This window comes from Lytechinus variegatus, chromosome 4, assembly GCF_018143015.1.
Source record: "Lytechinus variegatus isolate NC3 chromosome 4, Lvar_3.0, whole genome shotgun sequence".
NCBI lineage: Eukaryota > Metazoa > Echinodermata > Echinoidea > Temnopleuroida > Toxopneustidae > Lytechinus > Lytechinus variegatus.
Window position 1 is genome coordinate 36,128,558 of NC_054743.1, and position 13,695 is coordinate 36,142,252.

Sequence of the window (13,695 nt, forward strand, 5' to 3'; positions counted from 1 at the left end):
CGAACACAGGCCCCATCAAAATGTTTCGCCCCGAACCGCTCCTGATCGAATAAACCGTGAATGATTCTATTTTTGTTTTTAAAAGAAAAAGAAAAAAATCAGAGAGATTAAGCACCCTCTTTTATGAATCAAAGTCCCTTCAAACGCTTATCGTATATAAATAGATAGATCCTAATTTTGATATTCAGGGAGCATCATATATATAAAAAAAATCTGAATTTTCATCCTATTCTTTTTTTACAAGTTTGTTTTAACCGAAGAGCGGGAGAGACAGAAAAGAAATTGAACCAAAAACTTTATTCAGGCACGTTGTATATGTGTGTCTTTGTAACTCAATCACATGGCACACACACACACCCTCACTCACCCGGACACACACTCATGCGACATACGCGCGCACCTGTTACACTAACAGGTGCGCGCGTGTCGCCTTTTACACGCAACGTGCGCGTAATTTCATCATCCAATTGCTACGAAAAAAGTCTCACTGAAACCCATTATTGTCCAGAATGTCCAATCATGATACGACATGAACTTCGGCAGAATGATTTCTGACAATCAATTAGAAGACGGGTTGTCTTTTCATCAGTAATACGAGCAATCAACAACCTTTGCCGTTTTACATGAATTTTTTTCATATATGTATTATGAATCAGTAACATGTTTTTTTTTGCACCTTGACAAATTCAAGAACATGGTAAATGTACTGAAAATGCAAGTGAAATCACAATGAATAGCTTAGAGGCTTTGTCGAAAATTGGTGAAACGCCAAAGCAGTTTCGTCCTAAGATTCGGAGCTGACCAACATCGCAAGTACTAGTATGTGATTTGTCCAGAATTCACGACGAAACCACTGTTTTGATTCAACTTTTGACAAAGACTTCTTAAATGCCCTTTGCAATGGAGGGCATATGGCAAATAATACATTTTTTATGTTCTTTAAAGCGTTCTGCGTCGCAGGTAAAAAAACCTCCCTACTATTTTGAACGAAAACAAACGCAATCACGACCGGGTCTCACAATAACTACCACAGACATGACAGGAAGTCCAAAATATCTTTGTTGCAAAGCTGATGCACGTTTTAATCAGTTCATGCTGAAGCATAATATTCCATTCAAATACATTGCTGCAGAAGAAATTAAAACATGTAGAAGAGGATAACACGTGAATGAGTTCATCATTTGGTGGAAGCGCTTTCTATTAAAGGTCAAGTTCAATCCCCTCCAAAAAATGTTGAATTAAATGAAGAGAGAGAAAAAAATATCAAAATGAAAGTTTCATTGAAATACGATTTGAAATAAGAAAGTGATAACATTTTAAATTCTCACTTTATTTCACAAAACAGTTAATGCACATTCTGGTCAAGTATGCAAATTAGGGGATGATATCACTCGCTCATTGTTTCTTTTTGTATTTTATAGTATGAAATATGAAACGTTTGGATTTTTTCCCTCACGGTCAAGTGATACTTTTATTTCTCCCTGAACATGTGGAAATGCATTAGTTTTAATATTTTGTGGTTCAGTCTAGAGGATCCTTATTTTAACGTCTGCACACATTGACATATTCTATAATTCAAACAATAAACAAACACAATAGAAAGAGTGAGTTAGTAACACCATTGACCAAGATTTGCATACCACTGAATAGTATAGATAATAAGTGATTTGTAAAATATTAGCAAAACTTTAATTTTTACACCCAGTTTCATTAATTTTCATTATAAATCTTTTTTTAGTTCAAATTACTGTTTTCCTCGAATGGACTTTACCATTAAAACTTTACTATTTTGAACTATACACATATAGACAACTAAAGCCTTATCCAGAGAGTGACACCACAAAATTTGTTAATAAGACCGTTGGCAATATTGAGAGAAAATGAAGCATAATTGCTTGCTGTGTAAGATTTTTCTCTTTTGTAAATGACCAATTTTGCCTTATCTTACACAACAGACGGGGACGTTATCTTTGTACTTATGGGCAGGTTTTGTTACAGGGTCAGCCAAAGAAAAGGTTACCATCACATTTGTCTAACACCCCCCTCCCGCCAAAAAATGAAGAAAATGAATTAAAAAAAAATGAAAATTGTGATATGAAAAAATAAAAACAAAGAAATAACAAGATATGTTAAAGAACATATCAAATAAAGAAACGAGGAAAACAATTAAATATATTAAAATCAAATAAATAATAAAAAATAATGGAATGAACTAAATACATAGAAGTAAAGCAAACTTATCAAAGTAATGATCATATCGTTCCCATGCATCCATACAAACAGGGAAATGACGCAAGTATCCCTTTAAATCCTCATCTCCGGTGTACAATCTCCGTTTTTTGAAGACTTGAACTTTCGTATGGTTTCGTAAAAGTCAATTTTAGATAATAAATTCAAATAGACCTTGTCAGTTACAAAGCAATACTTTCCACTTAGGTGCATCACTTGTTTCACTTTGCCCAACATTGCCAAAAGGAAAAAAAAGTACATTGAACAATACATGTATATCATAGCACAATTTAGAGGTCAAGGTTCTATGTCCCATTCAAACAATTTTTAACAAACTGATGTTTTCTTTGAATCATCCAGGGAGAGAAAGAGAAGATAAATCTGTTCATCTGGTCTTAACAAAACGGAGAACATTTTTACGTCCGATCCACGGGACGCTTCTTCGGCTCCCGCCGTGGAGAACCCATCTCTAAAAACGGATGAGGATTACGACACAACCACTGACGGATTTACAATCCAGTAATCCGGAAATTTCTTTGATGTCTCAAAGGGCCTTTTCACACGTGAATATTGAATCAGAACTGTAATGATGATTGCAATTCGTCTTTAGAATCATCGCATGTTTCACATGCTCATTCGAAAACTGTGATTTGAATTCGGATTCCCGAGCGAAGGCGGCATGTGTCCTTGGTGACTTGTCAATCAAAGCACTGCATCGCAAATGCAAACTACGATGAGTGAATAACAATTGTATTATCTACGGAAGTGCTTGAAAGGTCAAGTAAGCTCCGCCCCCAAAAGATGTTTAGAGGTCAAGCCTTTCACACGCAAAAATTCGTACGTAATTTGAGTGAAATTTACTGGAATTCACCTCCAGAGTAGAATCTGAATTCGTGATTGTGGTTAGCTTTCGTGATTCTAACATGTTCTAATTTGGTTTCACACGTGCTAAAAATTCGTCATTAACCTTATTTTTCACTGAAATCATCATTCAAATTAAGCTTTATTTGCCGTGTGAAAGGGCGGAAAGACAATCGTAAATGGCAGCGACGATTTCCCGACATTTTAGAGAAGCTGGAAAAGCTTCCAGGATCGGATGTGAAACTGTTCTCCGTTTCAATAACAGTAAGTCCAGATGAATAACTTTATTTTCTCTTCGTAACAATTTATGGCATATAAATGAGCTTTTGTTGGCTATTGATTTGAGAAAGTTGGCATTCCACCATCCATTTATACCGAATTTACGGCCACATGTAAATGATTTCTGAACGAAACGGTATGATATTGATCATAAACACTTTTTGGAAATTTTTTTTGGTGCAGTGGTACCCTAATTTAGAGGCAGATGCAGGATTGATTTCATAATACCATAGAGGAGTAATAGCTCCATGATAATACAAAGGAAGGGGCGGAATTCTTTGATAAGCAATAAAAGCCCCTATATTCTCGACTCAACTTGCTCGAGGGTGCAAACAAGGGGCACAGAATAACAAGGGTATTTTTTGTTTACAAATTTGGGGCATGGGCGACATGTCGTCTAGACCCGCTTCGGTAAATTACCAATTCGTCTACTGCCAACTCGTCCACTCACCACACGGTCTACTTTTATTTAGTCTTATGCCATTTCGTCTATCAACATTTCGTTTATCAACCATTGGTCGTCTAGGACCATTTAGTCTCATAACCAGTTGGTCTAATGTCTGTTTTATTTTCATTCAGTTTGCCAAATTAACACAATGTAGTCTAATTACACCAAATGGTATATGGACTTGATGGCAATTGGATCAACTGTTTATTAGACGTAATGGCAATAAGACCATGTGGACGAACCGATGTTAGACCAAATGATAGTAGAGGAGTTGACAGTTTATGAAATGGCATTAGACCAAATGAAAATAAACTCCCGCTATTGTGTTTCCATAAACATAGAACTTCTAAGACAGGCAAAGATATTTTTAAAAAATTATTACCAAACTGATTAGGTAGAGCAGTAATGATCTCTTCCAAAACCGCTTCGAGCGTTCCCATTACATCTCAAGCTGCTTTCCACTGAACTGGATTCCGGGACCAATTTAAGAATGAACATGAACGGTATCTCACACGGAAGTTTGCTGTGACAGTAAATGTTTCTGAAGTGCTCACCTCATCGCCTACGGCAGAACGACATCCCGGGACGGCATCTCACTGAAGAACGAATTCTTGCAACACAAACCAAGCTAAAAGTCAAACATTTGTGAACGTTTGTTTGCGACATCAAAAGCTGTATCTGCAAACTGTTCTGAAATTTGTGAATAATGTGTGTCATAGGGGGGGGGGGCCTTTGCTTTTTGAATGGTTTGAGAGATAAATGGCGCTATACAAATGCTGTTCATTATCATCATCATCATCACCATCGTCATCATCGTCATCATCATCATCATCATCATCATCGTAGTCGTCATCATCATCATCATCACTATCATCATCTTTTTTTCAGGGTGGAAGAGGTCCTGGTGAAATTATGTTCTGTATTTAACCGTTAAAAGAGAGGAATTCAACCGCGGTGAAATAAAATATTTATCTGAAATGGGGGGGGGGGGAGAATAGTTGACGTTGAAAGAAATCGGAAATTTCAAAAAACGAAATTAACCTTACTGAAGTTGAGAGATAAGTCAGAGGCGTGACATCATTACCCGGTCCTATATTTTATGTCATGCCGTCTTATCTGACCGTCGCTCGGGATTTGGATCCCGATTTAGGCTATTTCACAACCTCAACACTAAAGACCATCATCAATACTGGAAATCGCCCGAGGACATGATGTAAATGTATTTAAAATCCCGACTAGTGTAGTGATTTCAACTCAGTCTTGTCGGTCCAATTTAGCTCGAATTTTGACCGATCATCTTCTGCGATTTCCTTTTCTCTACACAGTCAAAAGAACCTTCAGTTTGGCTTGCATTCCACTTCGTCGCAAAATACAGGCATGGGTTAGGCTTTGGGATTCTTGAATTACTAGTAATAACGAGTTTATAGTTCGATCTTAAATATGTCTCAAGTCCAGTCAGGTTTTAAGAAGATCAAGACCCAAATCTTGATGAGGGCCGTTTTACGAAGACTTACAACTACTGTGTCTCAGCCATTCTGGTAACTACCATGGTAACAGGGCCCAGATCCACACACAATCAAGGTTTGAATGGTAGTTGCCACAATGGCAAAGTTACAGTAGTTGTAACTCTTGATCAAATGGGTCCCTGGTTCGCGCGTACAATGAATGTTATAGCCCGTTTTCCTGTTGAGCGGGCGTTATTCGTAGTACGACCACGGACATGGAGATAGTGAAGCAGGCATAGATGCAGAAGAGGAGGCGATCGATGACGGTGGCGAAGAGCGCCCACTCTCGCTGGATCCTCTGTTTTCTGTCGATCCTCCGCTTCATTGTCCGCATGTTCTTCAAGATGCTGTCGACACCGACTTCGAGCTGGGATAGCCGGTGGTCACCGGTCTCCGACAGGTTCTCCTCAAACTTGGCCCATTCGTCATTCTCGCCGTCGTCCTGTACGCCGGTGAAGCTACTCTTGGCGTGTTTGCTAGTCTGTCCGCCGCCACCCATGCCATCATTAGCTACCAACGGTGTATACGATACCCCGTATCTGTGGAGAAAAAGAAACCCAAAGTGCATAATGTATCCTCAGTTCCCATGGAATTTACAGTTAGTCGGCATGCCCCTGTGTTAATGAGCAAATGAGCAAGATTTATCCAAGTCCTCTCGTGGCTGAATTCATGTCCCTGCAAAATCTCGTGAATAGTGAGACTTTCTTTCTCAAAGAAGTTAACCACTTTCTCCTTGAGTAATATGATTTTTGTACCATGGGCAAGAGTAAATGTTACTCTTTTATACTGGTCATATCTTTTGAATGAAATATTTTGATAGATAAGTGATTTGTTCACCTGAAAAGATGCATCAAACATAATTTTCTTCTAATACTAAATAGGTTCATTATTGCGGATTGAAATAATCGCTAGAGGGTATTCATTTGTCTCGTAGTCTACTATGGTAGATTGCGAGACAAATGAATACCCTCTAGCGATAATTTTCTTCCTCTGTTTTCACTTGCAAATTGTGCAACATTTTGCGTTTTAGGCACCAACATTGTTTATATCATCAGAAAGCTCAAACTCTATACTTTCTTACAATGTCACTCTTGATACGTGGCATCTTTTAGATGGGTCAGCAGCCAGCTTTTTCCATCAAGATGCAAGACGATATTTCTGAAATTTCTGAGTAACATAAAATCCCGAGTTCTGATTGGCTGAATAATGTTTTCAGAACAACAGGCGCGGCTAATTTAAAGAGATTACCGCATGGTGAGTGTGACCTTGCAGAGGCCCAGTGTGGGGAACATTAGAATTTGCGTGGGTGTGTGGTTTCTATGACCAATCAGAGTGCAGTATTCTTGTTTTTTAGCTGCTTAATGTACTTGACCTATGAAAAGCTGGCTGCTGACCCATCTAAAATACATCTTCTTATAAAAATCATATGATATTAAAGCTTAGATCTTCAGCTTTATCATGATCTAAAAATCATTTATGCTCAAACAGAAACTAAGTGTAAAAGCAACATTTTCTGCATGAAAAAATTATTTTGTTTCATGTTTTAGATCAAAAGTTGTCCCTATATTACATCCTTTTAAAAATCAAAACACATGACCCGAAAGAATAATTCTTCTTCTTTACAAAGATACCCAAAACATGAAATTTGGTCAATATTTAGAGCAGCAATTGCCGAATAAAAAGAGGTGTTTTGGTTCGCACCAAGCTCATTAACTATGCAAAAACCCTCTAGTCATGAATATCACTTGGATAAAAGAAGCTACTTTTCAGGGCTTGCCGACTGACTGTTTACCACATATGTAACTCTAGTTAGTTGTATGTCATCTAAACTCAAGTCCACTGAAACAAAAAAGTTACTTTGAATAATAATGACAATGCATGACAAGTAGGACGCTGAGAATTTCATTGTCATTGGATGTACCAGATGGTGGTGCTTTTCATTTTTTTCAAACAATGAAACGCAAACAAGAGTAAAGATTGTAAAGATCATTGTACCATAGAGCTATAGCTCCATGATTCAATACATCCTATCCTCTTATCACTACATAACCTGTTAAAATGATAATTACTTAAGATTTGATTTACATGTCCTATATTTACCCTCAGAAAACGTAACAATAGAATAGTCTCTAAGACTAATTAAAGCCACACCTTGCAATGCAATCATTTAATGACATAGATTTATCAGTCAGGGTATACACTTGACATGTTATTCGCGTTATTGCCCTAATCCAAAATCTTTGAAAATCTAATAGATTCTTTATTTGGCTGGATGGTTACTTTTTCACAAGATCACTATTTGGGTCCAATATAACCATATAATAAAATCAATTAATTAGAATCCAGGTAATTTTATGACACGGTTACATTTTTACTCCTTTATTCTCATAATCCCTTCTAATTAGCAATCCCCCATATATGCCATACACCCATACATTGCTTCATCATTTGATCTCCTTTCTTCCAAACATTGTGTTTTTCCAGGAACCATACAAGAACGTCTTTCCACCTCTAATGGCGCTGCCTAGTGCCACAGTGGGATCACCTATGAAATGTGTAACTATGCACCCTTGTTGTGTTGCGGCACCTTTATTAAAGTTAAGTGCAACTCTGCACCTTATGACATAAAGGTGCAAAATTCCAACCCAGTGACTTGCTAAACGTGCTTAAGAAGCTAAGGGGTTTCTTAATTTCTTCTTACAAAGTACTATAATTCTGGAACTCCATGTGATCCAAAAGGCGGGGCGAACCCAAGAATACTGCTAATCGCGCCCCTTCGTGCAAATACTTTAAAGGGAAAGTTCACCCTGAAGAAAACTTTGTTGTAAAAATAGCATAAAAAATAATAAAAAATATTGGTGAAGGTTTGAGGAAAATCCGTTAAAGAGTAAGAAAGTTATTAGGGTTCAAAATTTTGGATTTGTGACGTCATAAACGAGCAGCTGCCCCATGTGTTATGTAATATAAAATGTATGAATTTCAAATTTTGTATGGTTCCTGATGACTTAATTTTGTTTTCTTTTCATGATCTGGTGTGAAATCGTTTGTCTATTGATATACAAAAGTTACAGTGAAAACCATTTTCAATTTTCTGAGAAAATGACATTTCATTGATTTTTTACCATTCGCTATGTAGGAATGCTGCTCGCATATGACGTCACAAATCAAATAATTGAAATTCTAATAACTTTTTTAATTATTTGATGAATTTTTCCCAAACCTTCGGCAATATTTTTTATAATTTTTTCTGCTATTTTTACAATAAACTTTTTGTCAGGGTGAACTAGAGCATATGGGGGTGTTACGAATGCACTCGTAGAATAAATCCATAACAGATCGGGCTGGCTACTTTAATGACCAACCTTGCTGCAAAGAATCGCTGCTTTTTCAGCATGGCCAGCCGATCGGGGTCCATGGCGTGTTGCTTTCTCGCCGACATCATTTCCTTCCAGTAGTTCACCACAAAGCCCATACACATGACACGGGCGGCGTAGTAGAGCACCAGCTTTCTCAACCATTCCGGCACCTCCCGCCTACCGCTCTCGCCCATATGGAAGATATTGAGCACCGCGATGTTCATGGCTGTCGACACCGCAATCAGAACCATGATTATTATGTAATATTCCGCTACGACGGCATGGAAAGTAAATGAATAAAAGAATATATAATGTTAAAGGTGGTAAACGGAAAATGGTGATCAGTTACACTGACCTACTCGTATATTCTGAGCTCTGCTTTAATTTAAGCCATCGTCTAATTCTGAGCCAGTTAAATTGACAAGACGTCACATGTGTCAATTATTTAATCAAACTGTATATTTCACATGTTGACTGGAATCACTGCATAATTATTTTTCGTACTTCCGTGGCGAAAAAACCCATTGTAAATCTCTCAGTAGAAAGAGTATTGTAAAATGTCAACTGCAAAGATTTGCCTTGCATTTAGTCATCAATAATTAAACTACAGATTTAGCTAAACCTAAAACAAGAATGTTGGTCTTTATCATTATGTTCCAGATATAAATTATGAACTCGTTGGATTTTAATAGCTGACGATTGGCATTCTCGGGTAAACCTCACAAAGACCGTCAATACATGTCATATCTATATGCTAATGAAATACTGACTTGTGGCATTTCTTAAAAAAAGGATCTGTTTGTACTTTTCCTTTATGCATTTTTCATACGTAATGCGTGTCCTTATCACGAGAGCGCGAACGGGTATACGACGAAAAACTCGGAAATGTTATGCCGCCGGCAACCACTTGTAGGCAGAAGCATATAAGAGAGTGATTCTTGTTCAGCAAATGAAAGCTATTATTTGCCAGCAATCCAAAAATCCTGAGAGCATTATCAGATTCCGAAGTGGTTTCTGCTTTTATTCCAACCACCCTATTATGAATACGTAAACTTCAAAATACATTACACAATAGCGTAATAATTACGCTATTTTGCAATGAATTACTTCAAAACACATTATCAAATTCCAAAGTGGTTTCTGCTTTTGTTCCAACCATCCTATTCTGAAGTTTACATATTTACTCTAACAAAGTGTATTGCAAAATGCAGCAAAAAAAAAGAAGCTCAAGAGTCGGATATTCAAATGCACATTTGACTTAACATACACAAATCCTTTTTCAAATTCCAAGCTTTGTACAGAAGCAAACTTAGCAAACCCAGCATTGCTGATGACACGTCAGTGATAACAATACCGTTCAAGGTCAAATAACTAAAAAATAATGGTTATGATCAATTCATAAAATCTGTCTCTTTCTATGAATCCCGACGTTCAAATTTCAACATATTTACACAAAAAAATCTGCTCATTCCTCGTTCATTAATTATTGCAACATACCTTACTTTTTTAAAGATTCGTTTTGCTATTTCTCCGCAACCAGATAGCTACGCATGTTTAAGATCCCATTATACACTGTTAAAAAACCCCTGATTTTACAGAAAAAAAGAAAATTTTGCAGAAAGCAATAACAGAATCATTGTGCAAATTCATAAAAAAGGAATTTTCTGCAATTTAACAGAACAGGTCTGTTTCAAAGGGAAAATGCTGATTTATTAAAGGACATTTGTAAGGTTCCATACACCAAATACCAATTTCCTGTAAGATTACGCAATCTGGTAAGATTACAGGTGTTCTCGAGACTCTGCTGCAGGAACTTCTTTTATTTTAAGTATAAATTTTCTAACAGTGTAGACTGAAAACTCACTGATCAGAGGCATGCTATCCGATGTCCGCGGTATGGTTTCAGCCACAAGAAGCAAGAACACCGTCATCGACAACGTGAGCGTGACACTGAGACTGGCCTTGATGACACCGACATTGTAGGGCATGAGGAACCCGACCATGGAGAGAGCAGAGAGGAGAACAATGGGCATGACGAGTTTGTAGAGGTAATAAAGGGGTTTTCGACGCAGACTGAGGTACATCGTAATGTCGACGTAACGGTCGGGACAGCACTCATACCACTCCACGTTCCGTTTGAAATAGGCATCTCTGCGAAAAAGAATATGAAAGTCAATGAAGAAACTTTTAGAGATCATTCAGGCAGAATTTACATGTAGGCAGGATTATGGTGGAATGGGATTAGTAAATGAGGGGAAAACAAAAGTTATAAAACGATCTTTCTGAACCCCAGTAATTTAATTGGTTACTGATAATGTCCTCCGATACTAAGACCCGGTTGAAAATAAAAACATAAAATATGAAGAATACGTAACAAGTGGCGCGCCTCTTGCAGTCTCGCCTGCATTATGCGATTCAATATAGCAGCAGTGCTGACTTTGAAAACTACTATAAAGTAATTATTCACAAAAACACGATTCATATAATGATATAATACTATGTTCATTGACCCTTAAATGACATTTGACCTTAATCATGTGACCTAATACTTGTCACTGATAATTGATTACCCTCATGTCAACATTTTATAAACTATATCCATAAACTTCCAAAGTTATGACGGCAATTTAACAATTACCTCAACATGGCCAAAGTTTATTAACGTTAAATGACCTTTGACTTCGGTCATGTGACCTGAAACTCGCACGGAATTTTCAGCGCTACTTGATTATTCTTATGTCTTAGATACATGAACTACATTGTAGATCCATACACTTTCAGATTTATAATGGTGAATCCACAAATATCCCCAACTTGGCCAAAGTTCAATGACCCTAAATGACCTTCGACCTTAATATTGTGACCTGAAACTCAGGCATGATATTTATTAATACTTCATCATCTTTATGACTAGTTGTCATGAACTACGTCTGTATACTTTTTTAAGTTATGAAGACATTTAAAAAAAAAACTTAACCTTAGGTTAAGACTTTGATTTTGATTCCCCAACGTGGTCTAAGTTCATTGACCCTAAATGACCTTTGACCTTAGTCATGTGGCCTGAAACTGAATCAACATCGTAAGTAATACTTGATTAACCTTATATTTAAGTTTCATGAACTAGATCGATATACTTTTTAAGTTAAGCTGTCATTTCAAAAACTTAACCTTCTGTTAAAATTTGATGTTGACGCTGCCGTCGGAAAAGCGGCGCCGGTGGTCTCGCTCTGCTCTGCAGGCGAGACAAAAATGAAGTGTCTGTACTTACAATATATCCCATTGCTCATTGACAAGGTAATCCGAGAAGTCGGGTGTCTGTGTCGAGTTATGGAGGTCGACATATTCTTGGGTGTACGTCCAGGAGCCGTACTTGAGGTGGCAGATTTGACGATCGAATGGAAAATAGCGGATTTTGATCTTACAGGTGCTGCTCTGCAGGAAAGGCTTGGACACCAGGCGGATGACTCCCTTGTGGTTCAGAATGATGTTCGCAGAGCTGGAGTTGCCGTAGGCGTAGTCCTTTGGGTCACCCCTGTATAGAATATAAAGGTAAATTGACAATTCGTCCACTGCCAACTCGTCCACTTACCACATGGTCTAACTTCAGTTAGTCTCATGGGCATTTTCACGGTGACTGACGTTACACGACACAATTTTACACACTTTTCATTGTGTGTATGATCATTTGTTGTTTTAGAGATAATCATACACACAATGAAAAGTGTGTAAAACTGTGCCGTGTATGAAAATGCCCTTATGCCATTCCGTCCATACATTCCGTCTAGGACCATTTTGTCCCACAACCAGTTGGTCTAATATTCGTTTTATTTTCATTCATTTTACCAAATTGTCACTTAGTCTTATTGGACCAAATGGTATGTGAACGAAATGGCAACTACACCATGTGGATATTGGACGAACTGATGGTAGACCAAATGATAGATGGGTTGGCAACTGGACAACTTTGGCATCGGACCAAATAAATCCGTGTGGAAACAGGTATATCAGTGAAGTTCGTGTATGTGCGAAGGTGAGAGGAAGGGAAATAAATGAACCTACAATAAAAAATTCTATCAACTTTACAATATGGCCCCTCATAGAATCGATGTCAGGGGACCTGATTTCTTTTCATAAGAAATACTAGGATACAAGTGGTAAATTCACCTGTTATTCGAGGGTCACTCCTTCATTTTGTTTTGACGGGGGGGGGGGGGTATATGACATAAACAAGTGGCATGCCCTCTGGCGGTCTCACCTGCATCATGCGATTCAATATAGCAGCAGTGCTGACTTTGAAAACTACAACTCGCCAAAGATGTTCAGTGAGTAACTTGGTTACTCTTATTTCCATGTTGTATGAACTAGACCAATACACTTACAGAGATATGATGGCAATTCAACAAATACCCCCCAACGTGGCCAAAGTTCATTGATGACCTTGATCATGTGACCTTGATCATTGAACCTAAATGACGTTTGACCTTGGTCATGTGACATGAAACTAAGGCAGGATGTTTACTGGTACTTGATTAACCTTATGTCCAAGTTTCATGAACTATGTTCATATACCGTCATTTCAAAAACTTAACCTTGGGTTAAAATTTGGTGTTGACGCCGCCGTCGGAAAAGCGGCGCCTATAGTCACTTGGTTAATGTTGCTGGGCGGTTTTTGAATTTCAAAAAGAAAATCGCATGTATAGAAATATCCGCTCTTTTGTTTGATATCTTAATCAAGGGAAATGGTAAAGAAACAAGAAAAGTACAAACCCTTTGATATAATGCTTATATTTCCATGATTTCATCAAATAAATGTGTTTTCATGGATTCCATGTCGGACGGTTAACAAAACACTTCATACATGGCTCATCGTCAACACAAAATCGAAATGTTGAGTTAGTCCGACCCGAGACATGCAAAGCCTGTCAAACCTCTTTATTTCGTATTAATTAAAATTATTGGAATTGAAGCATTATTTCAAATAAACGGAACTTTCATGTAGATATTTCTTGACCATGTT

At 37.6% G+C, this 13,695-nt stretch overlaps 1 protein-coding gene across 1 annotated transcript in view; it reads right to left on the bottom strand.

Annotated features, from left to right (window-relative positions):
* Positions 1–1,272: 1,272 nt before the first annotated feature.
* LOC121413950 (neuronal acetylcholine receptor subunit alpha-10-like) overlaps positions 1,273–13,695 on the bottom strand; it is a 57,315-nt gene continuing 44,892 nt past the window's right edge. The window contains exons 4-7 of the mRNA XM_041606972.1: positions 11,947–12,210; positions 10,543–10,829; positions 8,685–8,949; positions 1,273–5,861 (exon numbers count right to left, since the gene is read on the bottom strand). Of these exons, the coding sequence (XP_041462906.1) occupies positions 5,486–5,861; positions 8,685–8,949; positions 10,543–10,829; positions 11,947–12,210 (1,192 nt within the window). The 3' untranslated portion in view covers positions 1,273–5,485. The remainder of the gene's footprint in view (positions 5,862–8,684; positions 8,950–10,542; positions 10,830–11,946; positions 12,211–13,695) is intronic.